The sequence below is a fragment of the Macrotis lagotis genome, chromosome 4, assembly GCF_037893015.1.
Source record: "Macrotis lagotis isolate mMagLag1 chromosome 4, bilby.v1.9.chrom.fasta, whole genome shotgun sequence".
Classification (NCBI taxonomy): Eukaryota; Metazoa; Chordata; class Mammalia; order Peramelemorphia; family Peramelidae; genus Macrotis; species Macrotis lagotis.
The window spans coordinates 8796335-8813251 of record NC_133661.1 but is presented as its reverse complement, the minus strand read 5'-3'; the positions used below and the strand labels follow the sequence as shown (position 1 = coordinate 8813251).

Sequence of the window (16917 nt, the reverse complement as noted above, 5' to 3'; positions counted from 1 at the left end):
GATAGTGAGTTCTTTGAGGGCTGGCGCTCTCTCTCTCTCTCTCTCTCTCTCTCTCTCTCTCTCTCTCTCTCTCTCTCTCTCTCTCTCTCTCTCTCTGTATTCTCAGCTTTCCCACAAACTCCAGGGCCATCTTCAGTTGTCCTATGTCTTGCCATGGGACCCCGATAACTCTGCAGAAGAATTTTGCAGAGCTCTGCCTCACTGAATTCCAATTCCCTTTCAGCTCGAGATATCACCCTCCTGATGTCATTAGTCCTCTTCAAAAACATGAGCAACAATAACCACATCCCTCCCCTGGACTGTTGCCTCCGGACTCATAACTGGATCCAGCCTCTCCTATTTGTAATCCAAGGTGATGTAGCTAAATACGGGTCTGCCCATGTCATTCCCCTCTTCAAAGAATTGCAGTAGCTCCCTATTACCCGTAGAATAAAATAGAAACCTTTCTGGTAGTTCCCTACTTCTCAGAACCTACCCTTACTCACTGGTAACAAATTACTCACCCGCATGCATTGAGCATCCTAGCAAATACATCTGATTTCTTCCTATACAACAATCCATCATCCCTCTCCTGGTCTTTTGTACAGATGATTTGCCATTCCTGAAATATATTCCCTCCTCACTCCCTCTTGCAGGAACCATTCCCTTTTACCATAATATAATTCCATCTTCCACTAAACCCCAGTGGAATTTTGGCTCATCCCTCCCCCTTCCACAAGGAAGCTCCCTGACCCCGCTATTTCAATGACCTTTTTTTTTCTCTCAGCAAATATACATTCTTCTGTTTGTAAGAATAATCAAGGTTAGAAATGGGATCAGAACCAAGGTCTTCCTAAGCCCAAGCCTAGCACTCCTTCCACCATGCCAGGCAGTCTCCTTAATTTTTCCCATTTCATAGACTAGCAACCTGAGGCACTGAGACTTGCCCAAAGCTAGCAGGAGCTGCAGCATATGGCCCACCCCAAATTCTCTGATTCCAAGACAGTCTGCTCTCTTGGCTTTTCAATTCTCCCCCCCCCCCCAATGTTGTGGTGAGGGTCTTTTTCATGGAAATACCTTCCCTCTTCCCTCAGTCCTGGGAGGTGACTAGAAAAAGTCAAAGCCCCCACTCCTTCTCTCCAGTGTGTTATCTTCCGACTTGGTAGAGAAAAGGCATCCCCAACCGCAGAGCTTCAGTCTGACCTCCAGCAGGCAGGACCCCAAACAGACCGGCTGCTCTTAGCCAGGGGTATCAGAGGGAATGAAAAATGAGGCGGGGGAGCATCCTTCACCAGCAACTACTAAAACTCAGTTCATACTTGGAGACTGTAGTGGATGCTCCCTGGGAACTGCATCCAGAATCAGATGCCCCAGCTTCCACTTTTGCTCCTCATGCTTCTGACCAATGTGATCTTGGGAAAGGCACAAAGGACTCCTGGGCCTCAGTTTCCACATCTCTAAAGTGGCCTCTGAAGTCCCTTCCCATGCTAGAGCTAGGATGCCAGGAGTCTCGGACCCTGCCCCGGGAGGAAAGGGCAGCTCGGGCCCCTCCATTCACCTCAATGGGTACGGACCGGGAGGAGTGGGCAGCCTGTGGAAATCCACCAAGCATCTCCCCTCCACTGGTGGGTGATTCCATGGTGATGAGACTGCAGAACGCCGAGCTTCCCAGAACACTCCGAACACCGAGGACAACGTGGGTGGGAAATTGTACCAATTATGTTTGATCATGGCTCCATACAGGCTGCTCTGCAGAATTCATTAAAACTCCTCTCAACGTGAATTTGAGGAGCCCGGGCCCTTGATGCCAACGGCAAATTGTTCCTTCCTCCCCACCCCACCCCTGGAGTCATCGGCCACACCAGATGATGCCCAATCAAAGAAATGGTCTGAGCTAGGGATCTCAAAGCATAGCTAACCAAAACACTGAAGAAGAGCAAGGGGGAAAGAGCAAGGCAAAGGAGATGGAGAGGGAAAGGGAAGAGGAGAAGAAGGGAGAGGAAGGGAAGGAAGGCAGAGAAAGGGAGGAGAAAAAGAACAGGGAAAGGGAAGAGAAGAAAAGGGGGGAGAGAAAGGAAGAGGGATAAAGGAGAAAAAAAGATCAGGGAAGAGGAGGGGGAGGAAAAGGGGGAAGAGGAGGAGTAGGTGGGGAAGAGGAAGGAAAAGAGAAGGAAGGGGAGGAGGGAAAGGAGAAGGAAAAAGGAGGCAAGGGGGGGGAGAAGGAGAGAGAACAAAGAGAAAGGGCTTCAGCAAACTGTGGGAGGCAGAAGCCAGGCAGCAGCCAAACACATTTAAGCTCCAAAGAGAAAACACAACTCCCAGACCAAACCTCCCCACACTGGGTCTCCCCCACCCCCACTGATAGTCTGCTAATGGCCTCTATCAGCACTTAGCCAATCCATCGACCTGGGGAGAGCCCAGCTCAGAGCAAGCAACTTTGAAGCTGAGTGGGAAGGAAACCCTACCAAGAGCTGAATGAGGGGAGCCAGATCGGGGCCCTGGGAGGTCCTGACAATTAGGAACAGCTGATGAGAGGGGGAGCATGGAAGGGAAGCTCCTGCTCATTCCAGAGGCTCCTCTGGGCCCCCAGACTGGGAGAGCCACTCTCAGAGCCGCAGGAGCCTGGGGATCATGGGCAGCCTGCTCCTGGGGTACCAGCGGCCCTCTGGATCACATTATGGACAAGCCACTGGAGGGGGCCCCTGCCTCTCTGGAACAGACCCCCAGCGCATACACCCCAAAGTCAGGAATACCTGTGGAGGTGAGCTCTCTAAATGGGCATGAAGGCCAGGAGCCAGGGGTCCACTAGGAGCGCCTGCTTCTGAACCAGCTGAGGCAAGTGGTTTGCTGAAGCTGGAGAGTTCTGAGTTGCAGGAGGGTGAAGCTGAGTAGGCATCACCGTGAAGTCGAGCACCCCAATGAAGGGGGGGCCAGCAGGATGCCTGGGGAGGGGTCAGAAGAGAGCAAAGCTCCCGGGCCAACTTGGGTCTGTGGGTGCTTGATGGCAGACTACTCGTGCAGGTGGAAAGATTCGGCCTCAAAAACGATTGTGATGTTTGTCCTTCATTCTCAAAGATCATGACATCAGGGAGGTGAGGCCATGCCAAGCATGGGACTTGGATGGGGGCGCTGTACTGTGTCACCAGCCTCACTTTCTCCTCCAGAGCCATCTGGGACCAGTGGAGGATGATTGGAGAGGGCCCTGGATGTGAGGCGACCAGGGTGAAGTGACTTGGCCAAGGTCACATAGTTAATGGTGTCGGAGATCAGCTTCAGACTCTCAATCTGATTCCAAGGCCAGCGCTCTAGTCACCTAGCTGCCAAAAATACAGTGCTGAAGAGGGAGGGGGAGCACGGAGGGTGGCGGGGAGTGAGGAGGAGGAGGAGGCACAGGGAGTGGGGAGCAGGGGGGAGCCGGATGAGCGGGGAGAAGGTGTGTGAGTCGTGGCTCTGACTCCAATAAAGCCTCTTCATCGATGCTAACACAGGTGGTAAGGATCCGATCTCCAATCCGGGCCACTCCCTTCTACAGTTAGTGCTCTTTGCCCTGGGCCAGGGCCATCCTCACGGTGGCCTTACAGAGGAACACTGGATTTTGTATCGTTAGGGTCAATAAATGTAAACAGAAGGGGGGAGGGAACAATGGAAGAGGGAAAGGAGGCAGGTGGAAGGGAAGAGGGAAAAAGAGAAGAAAAGGGGGAAAGAGAAGAGAGGAGAGAAAGATAAAGGGAGGGAAGAAGGGTGGAAGGAATGGAAGGAAGAAGACAGAAGGGAAAAGAGATAGAGAGGGCACTGAAACCTCTTTTCAACAAGCTTGCTGCGTACTTGGTAGCTTCACCCTAGTTTGCAGCAAGAAGGAAAATGAAGGGCCTGGAGATCTTAGATGACAGAAACCATGGCAACCTCCTCAGTGTACTGGAGGAAACAGCATTGTTCTCTATCTATTGTAAGACGGGAATGCCCCCCACCTCTATCTTATTCTACCTTTCCCTTTGGCAGAGCATAGTTGTTCAATGGTTCCATGCTCATCATCATCTTCCTCACCTGATTCAGTGTTTGCAGGTGCTGAGATTTACGTAGCTTCCCCAAACAAAGCACAATCCCTCTCCAATTTAGGCCACAGTCTTTCATCTCCATATCCCCAGATTCACCTGGCTCTAGCCTCTCTCTTCCATTAGTCCCCTCCCCCCAACACACTCACTGTACATCCCAGCCCAGCTGGCCCACTCCCTGAGCCATAATAGACTTGCTTCCCAGGCTGGCAATGCTCTCCATCCTTCCTTCCTTCCTTCCCATTTTGGAATTTTGGGCTCTTTTGAAGACTCAGATACGTCTTGCCTCCATGAGGGTTTTTCCTAATGCAACCCCCCATTACTCACTCTGTCCATTTACTTTACTCATCTGTGTATATTTAGGTATGGATGCTCCCCCAGGGGATTGTAAGCTCTCTGAGGGTTGACCCTGTTTTTCCAGCATTTTCTTTGCATCCTGAGGGCTTAGCATAGTGCTAGCCTCAAAGTAAGATTCTATAACTGCTTTATTCATCCACTCATCCCATCACTTTGTCACCCTTAGGTGACTCTTAGGCCAGGTCCAGTCTGGTTGACAACCTCCACACAACCAATAAAACCAACCAAATCTCACCAGGAAGATGGCCCTGTACCATCCCATTTAGAAAAGTGACAATAATGAAATTTTCCAAAGCAACTTTTGATGTCAGTGCATTGAAGATGGACTGCTCACACTGGAGGAAGGAAGGCCAGCACCTCCAACCACCTCCCAGTGGAGCCCTCCTCTCAGAAATTGAAGAGCTTCCCCATGAAATACAAACCTCCCTTCTTTCCCCACTGAGAGGTCTGACACAAGGCTAGTTAAAAAGTTTCAGGCATGTTTGAACAAAGAAGAAATAAAACAAAAATTCAGGCAGTTAAAGACAAAACTCCACACCCACCACAAAGGAGCAGGGAACCAAAGTCCTGTCCCTCTTATATCTCCCCTTTGCCACCATCTGCCTTCAAATCTGCCAGATAGAAATGCCATCCTCATTACACTCAAAGGACAATAAAACTGTGCATGCCCTATGACCCACCATTACCACTACTTGGTCTGTAACCCACAGAGATCATGAAAAAGGGTAAAAACCCCACGTAGACAAAAATATTCAAAGCATCTCTTTTCATGATGGCAAAGAATTGGAAATTGAGGGGATGCCCATCCATTAGGTAATAACTGAACAGGTTGTGGCATATGGATGTGATAGAACACTATTGTTCTAGAAGAAATCATAAGGGATGGGACTTCAGAAAAGCGTGGAAAGACTTACATGAACTGATACAGAGTGAAATGAGCAAAACCAGAAGAATATTCTCCACACTAACAGCAACATGGAGTGATGGTCGACCAGGATGGACTTGATCATTTCAGCAGAATAGTAATCAAAGACAATTTTAAAAGACTGTGATGGAAAATACTATCCATATGCAAAGAGGGAACTATGAAATCTGAATGCAGATCAAAGTTTACTATCTTCAGGTTTTAAAAGTTGTCTTATGTATTGTCATTTTTTCTCTCTCTAATATTTTTCCTTCTGTTTGGATTGGATTCTTCTTTTACAACAAGACTAATATGATTCTATGTTTAGCATAATTATACATGTAGAGTCTATATTAAGTTGCTTTTTGTTTGGAGGGGGAAGGAAGGGAGGGAGAGAGAGAAAAATTCAGAACCTTGCAAAAAATGGTGAAAACTATTGTTGCATGTACTTGGAAAAAACAAATACAAAAATTTTTTAAAACTATTTTAAGGGGCAGCTAGGTGGTGCCATGGATAGAGCACTGGCCCTGGAGTCAGGAGCACCTGAGTTCAAATGTGGCCTCAGTCATTTAATAATTACCTAGCTGTGTGGCCTTGGGCAAATCACTTAACCCCATTTGCCTTTCAAAATACTAAAAAAAAAATTTAAAAAGAAAGAAATGCCATCCTCACTGGTCTGTGGGAAGACACCAGAGATCTAAATCACCAAGGTGACATGATGTGATACAAGCAGGTAGAGTTGAGAGACTTGAGGGGGCCCAAAGGAGGAGGATGGCCACATGAAGTATTATGTTGGCATGAATTTTGCTTCAACATTTCTATTGCATCTTCAGTCCAAAGAGGGCCATGAGATCTGTCTTCAAGTATTTTATGGGTCCCGAGCCTTGCAAGCTGGACTGGGCTCATTTTGCTTGAGCCCAGAAAGTACAACTAGAAACTAAGGGGGTCCCAGGGGAGTTGCTAAGATACAAATTAAACTGGATGAAAGAAAGAACTCCCTAGCCTTCAAAGCTGCTGTAGAGTGGGCTGGGGGCTTTGGAAAGCTCGCCGTCCCTGGAGGTCTGCCAGCCAAGGCTCCAGGACCCTTCATTCAGATACCCATTCAGTTATTTTGGGGGCTGGAGGCAGTGACTCAGGGTGATTTCTTCATCCCTTCACACTCCTTGGTAGCCCCAGCTGCCTCATCATCCTACAAGATCACATTCACCTCACTTCTCACAACCCATCAGCACCCTGTGCTGATTTGAACCCAGGTTTTCCTGATAAAAAGTCCAGCCCTTTCTTCACTAGAGCTCATTGTCTGGCATATTCTAATCTAATAAGTATCTTCCTGAAGGCTTTCAAAATATAACCAAGTTATTTCTTCCTCCTGTCCTCCAAGATCCCAATTTTCTGGCCCTCTTGCCTCCTTCCCTACCTGATTTTTTATCGAGCAACTTTGGGGATGGAAGATGACTGAGAACTTGCGACATCCCACGGGGATAAAAGCCCTGTTAGTTCAGCAGGGATTCTCTGAACACCAGTGTCTTGCAGAGAGAGGGATGCCACCATCTTTGACCTCAAAATAACATCTCTGCAGCTGACTAGGGAAGAAAGATCTGGGATCAGGTAAAGGGCCATCCTCAGATCGAACTTCCCCTGCTGTGCCCTCACTCTTGTTTTTAACTAACAGACTCCTTGACTAGAGCCAGCTCACCAAACAAGTGATGGTCAGAGAGAATCATAAATTATGAAGAAAACCCAAGTTCATGGAAACCCATTTCTAGAAAGTTCTATCTTTCAATATAACCAGCATAGACCTGAAACAAATGCAAAGATCTTTAATGTTTGCAAGGAAAGGAGGGACAGCCTCATACACAACTTTTTGGACCAGATTTGAGATTTAATCAGTGCTGGGACCTACCAGGAGGAAACTTCTCCTAATGTAGATTAACATCTGTTTCACAATTCACAGGCTTAAAGCGTTAACTAGGACACATGGAGGTTAAGAGACTCAACCAAGATCATATGGCCAGCATGAGTACGAGGCAAAACTAGAACACAGGACTTCCTACCTCAAAGGCTAGATTTTCGTTCACTATGCAATGTCACCTCTCACCTGTACAACCTATGTAAGGCTTAGGACTCAAGAATTCTTTGCATAATTAAGAAGAGCTAGGGCAGTGCAAGGTAAACATTAGCATGATGACATATGATTATCTAAATTTTCACATGGAAGAAGCTATTGGGTGTGTCTAGGCTGTTTATGCTAATAGTTCTGAAACCAGGACAGGTACAGACCTGGATGGCAGAGGGTCCTGAAAGTTCAGGGAATGTGAATTCTAGAGAAGAGAAGGCTCGGGGGACAAGGGAGATTTCCTCAGGGGTGTCAAAGTGGTGTTTCTGCTTGACCCCAGGAAAAAAATCCTTGTAACCATTTGGGCCAGTCCAGTGGGGAATAGGCTGTCTTGGAAAGGAGGGGGACCTGCTGCTGGGGATCTTTAGGCAAAGACCGGATGGATGGCCACTTGTTTGAGGTAGTGTAGAGAGAATGGGTGCAGATCAAAGAGATCTAGGTGACTGACTAGTCCAAGTCCCACCTTTCAAAAATGAGGAAGCCAAGGCCCAGAGACTTGAAGTAATTGTTGGTAAGGTTGAGTAAGTAGTAAGTAGCAGAGGGGAAAATGGAAATGAACTTCTCTGACCCAGTGTTCCTTCTATTGGCCTTTCTACTTCAAGTTATGTGATGGGCTGGAAGGTTTCCTGGAGGCCCTCTAGAACTGAGGTTCTGTGAGAACCCAACAAATCACTGTAATTCCGGTTTCCTTGGTCATGATTTACCTGGAGTGGACACTCCTTCCACATGCACAGACAGCAGCCCCTATACTCCTTGGTCAGTAGCCTCCAAGGATTGTCATGACAAAGGAATATATCTCTTTAGAGTCAACTTTCTGGGACTGAACCTCAGCTCTTAGCTAATAGCTGAGTCTACTCAGTAGGACCTATGAGAGTGTGGGTTCTTCCACTAAGGACTTTGAAACTTGGGTGTCCTCCACTGAAATAATACTCAGAAAGTCTAAATTATTTCAGCCCCTGGAGTCTGTCTGTGGCGTGAAGACAGCAGACAAAGACATGAGGCAAACCCAAAAATTAAAAACAAAACAAAAAAAGAAATCAAAACACTAAATTGGAAAAAAATAACCATGGAAGTTCCCAGCCTCCTCCAGACTTCCCACGTCCCCAGAACAAGGTCTCTTTCTCCTTCCCTTCTTACAAAGGGGACCCTTCTTTTGAGGCAGAGCTATTGAATGATGCATTTTCACCTTTCTAAACTGGGAGTAGCAGCAACATGCATCTAAAAGATAGTGGACCTTGAAAGTTAAATCAAGGCAAACCCCTCTTCCCAGTCCCACCCTCACCCCAAGCATACATCCTGGGGGTCTAATAATTCTCTGGTCCTTCATGATTGACCTGCGTTCTCTTCTCATTCTACTGTCAAGTAGAGTGTAACTTCCACGTGGAGCCCAGCAGACTCTTACAGCAGGGCCTTGATTATGATTTTGTCCATCAGCCAAGGATTATATGCTTTTTCAAGACACTGGCACATCATGGTCACTGAGCCCCACAGCCTGCTGCCCATCATTTACCCAAGGTAGAAGTAGCTCAGCCAAGAGACTGAAGACCTCAAGGTCATTGAAACCCTGCAAGGTAAGTTCAAATCACATTATCACCCCATGCCATTGCTACCTTTGATCTTCATGGAAGCTTTTATTGCTTTGAGGGCTAATGAGTAAACTTCTAAGACCCGGCTTCAGTTCTTACCTCTGATCCAAGTATGTGATCCTAAGGAAGTCACTTAGTTTCTCAATGAAGACATTAAGTCAGAGTTTGTAAATAGTCATGGGGCAGACCCATCCATGGGTCGGGGAGTGCAGGCCAACAGAAGCTACCAATGTGGCCTTGTTTGGGTGTGATCTTGGTGGGACTCATACTATAAAGGGAGCCTAGTCCACCTCTCCTCCTCAGAGACTGGGCAGGGGGATGGTGGAGACTATGCCTCTAAGGGGCCAGGGGAAGATCCTTGTTTCTTCCTGCTGTATCTGTGAAGTAAATGTCAACTGATATCAAGTGATGAGCTAGAACCAGAGCTGGTCATTAGCTTCCTAAAATGGGGAGGACACAGCTGGTGGTCACTTGGATCAGCAAAGGGAACTTCTGCCTTGGGGATGCCCATTATGGATGAAATCACAGGTCTAGACCTGCCCTGCCCCCTCCCGATCCCAGGACAGGAAGCTGGATCATGAAGTTTCTGTTACTGAGTCTTCCCACAAACATGCAACCGTCTCTTCCCCAAAGCTACTTCTCAGGAAACATCAGAAAATCCCTTTTCCCATCCCTTAGACCATTCTGAAAGCCCAAAGAGACAAGTCTTAGCCTCCCACCTTTGACAGAAATCCTTCCAGGGGCAAAAAGCCTCTAGCTGTGAGTCCTGCAGGGTAGGGGCATGGCTGCTGGGACATGGGAGTTTTGGGGAAAGCCTCCTCATTTTTGTTTCTACTTCCAGCCTCTTCCTCCTCCAACTTAGCCTCCCACACTGCCCCAGAAATAAGAACCCTTCTAAAGTACCGGACTGTCAAGAGCTTGCTTGTGTTCTCTCTCTCTCTGATATCTTTGTCTTCTTCTGTCTGTCTGGGTGTGTGTGTGTTTGTGTGTGTGTGTGTGTGTGTGCCTGTCTCTCTCTTTCTCATACACACACACACACACACACACACACACACACACCATCTCCAGGAACCTTCCATCTGTCCTTGTTGCCTTTGAGATAAAAGGCAGATGCTTCAGGTGGAGTTTAGGAGTTTAAAGTCATCCTTAACCCTAAGGTCTGTTACTCCCCTCCATGTCCTTACAGCCAGCTTCAGTCTCCCACTCCCAAGCCTTTGCCCAGACTCTCTGTCCTCCCAAGAGCTCCCCTTCCCTCACTTGCACCACCTGGCCCTTAGTGCTTCAAGGTTGGGCTCCAGCAGCATCATGGATGGGAAAACCTTCCTGGCCCCCCAGCTGTTATAATTCTCCTTATTGTTGGGGACAAGCACTAAGGACCAGGGTACAAACACAGGCCAACAAGCCAGTCCTGTGCTCAAGAATACTGGAGTGCAGAGGAGAGAGGCCTCAGGAAAGACTGCAGAGAGGAGCACGTGCACGCACACACGTATCTGTATGTTTTCCATAAGATAAGGCACAATCTAGCTCCTAGCTGGGGGCTGCAGAGTGCAGGGAGTGGCCCCTTCACTGTTGGCTTGGCAGGTTGTGTCCTGTCCTGGCAGGGAAGAATCCATTCCCAGGTTCCCAGTTTCCTGGGTTGGGGTTGATGCCTTTGGGCAGCTGGGCCCATAAAGAAGGGCATTAGGAGCAAACACTTTGGACTCACAGGAACTGGGTTGGAAGTCAGTGAACTCTAGGAGGGCAGGGGCCAGATTTTGTCCGTGTCCCCAGGCCTAGCAGTCATTCTGGAAGGACTCAAGCCTCAGGCACTGTCCTTTTCTTGGAAGTTTCCTCATCTATAAAATGAGGGCCACATGAGACAGTTTTTAAGGTGGTTCCAGCTCTGTTTGAAAACCTCAACTCACCCAAGAAAATAATAACGTGTGTTTATTTGTCTGCCACCTCATCGTAAACACAATGGATTGGGACTGGAGTCAAGAAGACTTGGGTTCAAATTCATTCTCAGATACTTATTAACTACATGACCCTGGGCAAGTCACTTAACCTTGGCTTCAGTTTCCTGGCATATGCAGACAGTTCTTATATAAGCGCAGCCCTCTATGGAAAGCAATTTTACACAATGCAAATTTGCCTTTGGCCTTGAGGAAGGGAGGGAGGAAGGACTGGCCCCACATCTGGGGAGGGAAGGGTCCCCTTCACCTCACTCCCTACCCCGTCGCATGATCCAAGGACTCATGGGGGGAAAGAGAAGAGAGAGCAGGGGCAAGTTCCCATGGAGCCCCTCCTAGTCAGGGAACCTGGCCAGAGCCAGAGGAAGAGCCCCTGGGACCTGGCACATGGAGGCTGATCAGGAGAGTCCTGGAGACCCTTGGGTGACAGGGACAGACCTCCAGCACAGCTGTCCATGGGCACGGGAGAGGGAGGAGGCGGGTGAGCAGAGTGAGGCCAGGTGGGCTCCCACCAAGGCCCCAGTGGGGCAGCCCATCCTTCTGCTTTCACTTGGAGGGGTTTCTTGGGGGGGGGCAGGGGAATGGGAGACCACAGAGAGCCAGGCGGTAGGAAGAGAGAGAGCACAGAGTTGAACAGTCAAGTTCACAGGGGTTATTTTGGGGGGGAGGGGAAATGTGGATTTCTTTCACAATTCTTTACATAAAGTCTAATTTGTGTGCAAAAAATGGTCTGGAATAGGGGTGATCCTGCCTTCTTTCTTCTTTTTATGCCCATTACACAGATGAGTAGTTGAGGCTGGCAGAGGAAATGGGGGATTCAAACCCAGATCTTCCAAGCCCTGGCTCCCTCCCGCACCTCCCCCACGCATGTTCAGTGACCCCCTCTCACCTGCTCCCAGCCCAGATTCTCCATCCCGGCTGGTAGAAGAGGGAGGGGTGAGCCTGGCCCAGCCCTAGGAAGGGGCCCAGGGAGAAGGAAAGGAGGCTGGAAGGACTTACCCTGACTGGCTGTGCTCTGGAAGCAGGTTTCCATGCCAAAGGCCAGGCCTCTCACAGCCCCCTGGCCTCCACACACAGCTCGGGAGTCCCCAGGGACTTCTGCAGAGCCCCTCCGGAGGCCGGGGATGTGGGCTGGGGAGGAGGGCATCTTGGCAAGGGGAAGGGCTTTGGCCAGGAGCACTTACAGTTCTGGAGGAAACACCTACGGCTCCAGGGAAGGACGGAACCTGAGGCAATGAGGGCTCAGCTCCCGGGCTGCCTCTCCTTGCCTGGGCTGGGCTGGGCTGGGCCTGGCTGGGCCGGGCTGAGTGGGGTGGGGCCAGCCCAGCTGGGAACCTCCCCCAGGTGGCTTGCTCAGCTCTCTCCTTAGCATTCCCTGCTCTCATCTCCTTGGAAGGCCCAGGAGCTGCTTCCTGGACTCATGAGGGCTCTGTGTGAAGGGAAACCTGGCCCTGCTCCTGAAGGGCCTCCTAGCCTGGTGGGGGGTCTCTCCTGCTTGCCTTCCTGCCGTTTCCATTCTGAGCACAGACCTTCATAGTCCTGGAGCTGGCAGGGATCTCCGGTTAGCCTCACCCCCTCATTTTACAGTAGAGGAAACTGAGGCTCAGAGAGGTTTAGGATTTTGCTTTGCTCTGCCACAACGAATAAATGTCAGTGTCTCCCTGGCTCTGCCTCCAGAGCACAAAGTTGGCCCTCCCTTAGCCCGGTAAGAAATGTCCCCTTGATCCCCTAGACCCATAACTTCTTGCCTTTTTAGGGCAGAATGACATGCTTAGTTCCTTTCTTTCTCCTGCTCCGAGATTCAGGCCCTGGAGACTTGGGGGGGGGCTGTCTTCAGTGACAAGGGTCTCAGGGGAATGGCACCCACACATGGCCTCTGTTTTGGAGTGGCCCAGGCTCCTCACTTCTAGCTGATGGGAGTTTCCCACAGGTGCTCCAGGAAGAGCGTGCTTGGGAATTTGGCCAAAGCTGGATATGATCTCAGATGTCCAGCCAAATTTGAGAAAAATCCTCTTCAGTCATGAGCATTTGTTAGGAGTTTGTGATGGACCAAACTGGATGGCTCCGTGGATAGAGCACCAGGCCTGGCGTCAGAAAGATCTGACTTTGGACACTTATGAACCGGGTGACCCCGGGCAAGTCACTTCTCCTCTGTATGCCTCAGTTTCCTCATCTGTAAAATGAGCTGGAGTAGGAAATGACAACTCCAGTATCTTTTCCAGGAAACTCCTCCAATAAAAAGAAGTAATAGGGTCTGCCCTCAATGACTTGCCTTCCACCAGGACACGTCAATCGTGCAGATAAATAAGTAAAATAGTAAGTAAAATAAAAGCTTTACAAGAACTAGAGAGTGCTAAGCATTCGGGGAGGTCAGGAAAGGCCTCTCTAGGGGGCTCTTGAGCAGGGCTGAGAGGAAACTGGGATGTTAGAGGGCAGGTTTTCAAAGTTCCCCACTAATGGGGGAGATGACACCTAAATAACTGGTAGATAAGTGACCTTAGAGCAGAAGTCCTGGGGGGTGCAGATTAGAGGGCTGAAGGCAGGAGACGGAATGACATGTGGGAGAAACTAAGAGAAGTTTCATGATAATGGCGAGGAAGATATCAGGAGCCAGGACCGGTCAGTTAGGGAGCTGATGAGGAAGAGCGTTGAGCTCCTTGGTCCAAGTAGATGGGTTTAAGTTTAACTCTGCAGATAATGAGTCAGTAGACCTCACTGCTAAGAGCTGGGGTTACAAAGAAAAGCCAGCTGGTGCCTGCTCTCAAAGAGCTCCCACACTAATAGAGGGGGAGGGAGGGGTCACAAAAAGAAAGATTTCAGATTTAAACCAGGTGGAAAATTCCCATGATTCTCAAGGACATTAGCTAGGCTATGGTAATACCTCTTCTTTAAGACCATTTATACAGAAGATATAATTTCCATTTCTGATCCTGGATCACTGAGCAGTGCTGAGGACTTCGGTGGCAAGAATGTCCATCTGGTGGACTTCAAAAGATGTGGCTGCCACACCTACAGGAACGGTTGCCATCCTGCATCTCCATAGGAGTTGCTTTCCTGGATGATGGTTGAGGGCACTGGAAATATTGCTATTCTCAAGGCTCTTGGGTTCAGTATCAGGGCCTTTCTCCATCAGAGTTTGACAGAGATGGTAATCAAGGCGGTACTGATGGTTGGACTTGCCTGGCACATGCTGTCTTCTACCCAGGAGGGGGGCAGTTGGTTGGTAGTTGGTGGGGATGTCTGACCCCTTCTCCATCTTGCTTCTCAAGATGATGGTTCCAAGGGCTAATGTGGCCAGACCTGTCTTTTGAGATCTTTCTGCCATCTGATCAGAGAATAGCTTGGACTTGAGGCAAGGAGAGTAATTAAGAAGTGGTTGCAATAGCTGAGGTGAGAGATAATGAGGGTCTGCATGAGGGCAGACCGTGTGAGTAGAGAAAGGAGAACATAGAAGGGAAAATATTGTAAAGTCAGAAATGATCAGATGGACTGGGTATGTGGCTACTGGACCAATCTGGAAAGTGGCAGAAGATACACAGTGCAACCCGAGACAGGACGGTTGGTTGGTTGGTGGTTTTAAAAGCCAAGCTGAGGAGTTTGCACTTTTTCTTAATTGTGACAGAGCCACTAAAAATTGGGGAGTAGAGATAAGGATCCAAGAATCAGTCCTGCATTTTAGGAACCACAATTTGGCAGCCAGAAGGATAGGGGAGTAGACAAAAGAAAGACTTTACTGGAAGCCAAAGAGTTGAATAACTTAGCAGACTGGTGCAATAGTTCAAGGCAGAAACTCTTTTCTGGGACAGAATTCATTGTTTTTAAAGGTGTAAATATTTTCAGGGCTGCTAGGTGGTGCAGTAGATAGAGCACTAGCCCTGGAGTCAGGAGGACCTGAGTTCAAATCCAGCCTCAGACACTTAACAGTTACCTAGCTGTGTGGCCTTGGGCAAGGCACTTAACCCCATTGCCTTGCAAAAACCTAAAAAATAAAAAAATTTAAAAAGATATAAATATTTTCAATGTAACCAGTTGACAATGTCTGAAGTCATCTTCAGTGCATCTATCTCACTGAGCCAGCTGTGGAGAATAAAGGAATTCCTTGGGGCGAGTGAGAAGGATGAGTAGGGTGGTTGCTGGGAGAGGGTTAACTAAAGGGCTTTATTTCATCCCATCTCTGGACACCCCTTCTTGTGTTATGTTGACTTTTACAACACGTATGGTCTTAGTCAAGTTACATGTTGTCTCCCTCCCCTCCCATCCTCACCATTGTCCATGTACTGGAGAGCAATGTACCCAACTGGGAGTATGTTTAACAGTCACTGCTGACAAACACAGAAACAGATACAGAACGAGAGACCCTTGGGGGGGGGGACAGTTTCAAGGATCCTGACCCCTTTGCACCAAAGAAAATGTCATATGGAGGGGTATGAATATGTGTATGTGTATTTATGCATTTTATATGTTCGATATTATATGGAACATGTTGGTTGATGTATCATTATATATCTGTATATGATAGTGATAGTCATATGACTCAATGCCACTCAACTCTAAATTTCAGCCCACTTTTCCTCTGGGCAATAGTATTATTGTGGGAAAATGCATCCCAGGTTTTTTGGTTTCCATATTCTGTCCTAACTGGCCCTTTCTTTGCTACCTAAGTAAATAAATACTTGCTTGAAAAAAAAAAAGCTAATGGACTAATTAGTGATAGGAAGCATGCTGGTGGGGATGTGTAAATAATGGTTCTAGAAACCCATATCCCTCCAGGTTACTCCAGACCCCAGTGGGTAGTACCCTCAAACTGGCAGCTGCCCTTTGGGGAGTCAGTCTGTCCTGGCAAGTCTAAGTTAGAGGGAGCAACCCCCAAAGGTGGGACTGCACTATGATTGATAGCTGTCAAGGCCATTCAGGTTCCTTGTTCTGGAGCTCTCCTGCGGTTTTGAACCCTTGATGATGACCAGGCTTGGGATCCAGCATCCTGGGATCCTGGAAGCCTGTCCATCTGCAGAAGCCCTCCTTCTAAAGCTTTTCCTTCCCCATAGTTTTCAGCTCCTGGCTCTCCTCTTCCCCTAATGCAGCTAACCAACTGCCTCCAGGGTTCTCCTGGGGCTATTCATTCTCTAACTGATCAAATGCAAAATGCTTAGTGTTGGTGCCCATGGTGAATAACTGCCAAGTGTTCACCCTCCTTCCCTCTGCTAGGTTTGCTGTCCAGGCAATAAGCATGGGCCCCATTCTCCCACCCTCCTTTCTCCTGCCCATGCAAATCTTAGGTTGATTTTCTCCCCAGACTTTCTTTCTTGCCTAAGTCACCCTGATAGATCTGCTTCATCTTCTTTCTTTATCTCAACAATTCAGGCTAAAGCTAAAGTCATTTATTATGCTGGAACAGGGTGAAAAACTCGGAAGGTTGGATGGGTGCATCAGCCTCAAGTGAGAAAACACTCGTTTTCTCTTGTGGGTATCTCCTGCGATCTTGTAAAGCTGAAAAGGGTGACCTCAAAGGGAGGTGCCATTTTATTTCTCGTGGTTAAGATGCCAGAGAAGGCTGAAGGTTTCTTTTGGGGAAATATATATGTGTCAGAGACTTGGAGTTAGAAGATATTGGATTTGATTTTATTACCATTTTGCCCCCAGAAGAATGCATTTATGGCCATAACAATTCTGAAAAACCATCAATAAGACATGGAAAGGTTGTGATTTTCAGGGGTGTCTGAGATCATTGAGTAAAACCTGTATATTTTCAATTTTAGGAAACTGAGACTAAGATCTGTTCATTGATTTGTACCTAGTCATCCAAACACAGGGCAGACCACATCATACCCCCATTCACTAATCACTCCCTAGGCCATGAACAAAATCCTCCCGCACAGCCTTCCTCTCCAGTCTTTTCTCACTTTTTCCATTTCTCTTCCCCACCACCCAGCTCTGTGATCCACTGACACCAGCCTCCTTGCTAGTCCCCGAACAA

General features: G+C 48.3%; 1 protein-coding gene across 2 annotated transcripts in view; it reads right to left on the bottom strand.

Annotated features, from left to right (window-relative positions):
- The window catches only part of C4H10orf90 (chromosome 4 C10orf90 homolog), a 144253-nt gene extending 132136 nt beyond the window's left edge, over nucleotides 1-12117 (bottom strand). Inside the window, exon 1 of one of the 2 annotated variants that reach the window (XM_074232178.1) lies at nucleotides 11943-12117. In XM_074232178.1, the coding sequence (XP_074088279.1) occupies nucleotides 11943-12090 (148 nt within the window). In that variant the 5' untranslated portion in view covers nucleotides 12091-12117. The remainder of the gene's footprint in view (nucleotides 1-11942) is intronic. The other variant, XM_074232181.1, reaches the window with a different exon arrangement.
- Between the last annotated feature and the right edge of the window lie 4800 nt (nucleotides 12118-16917).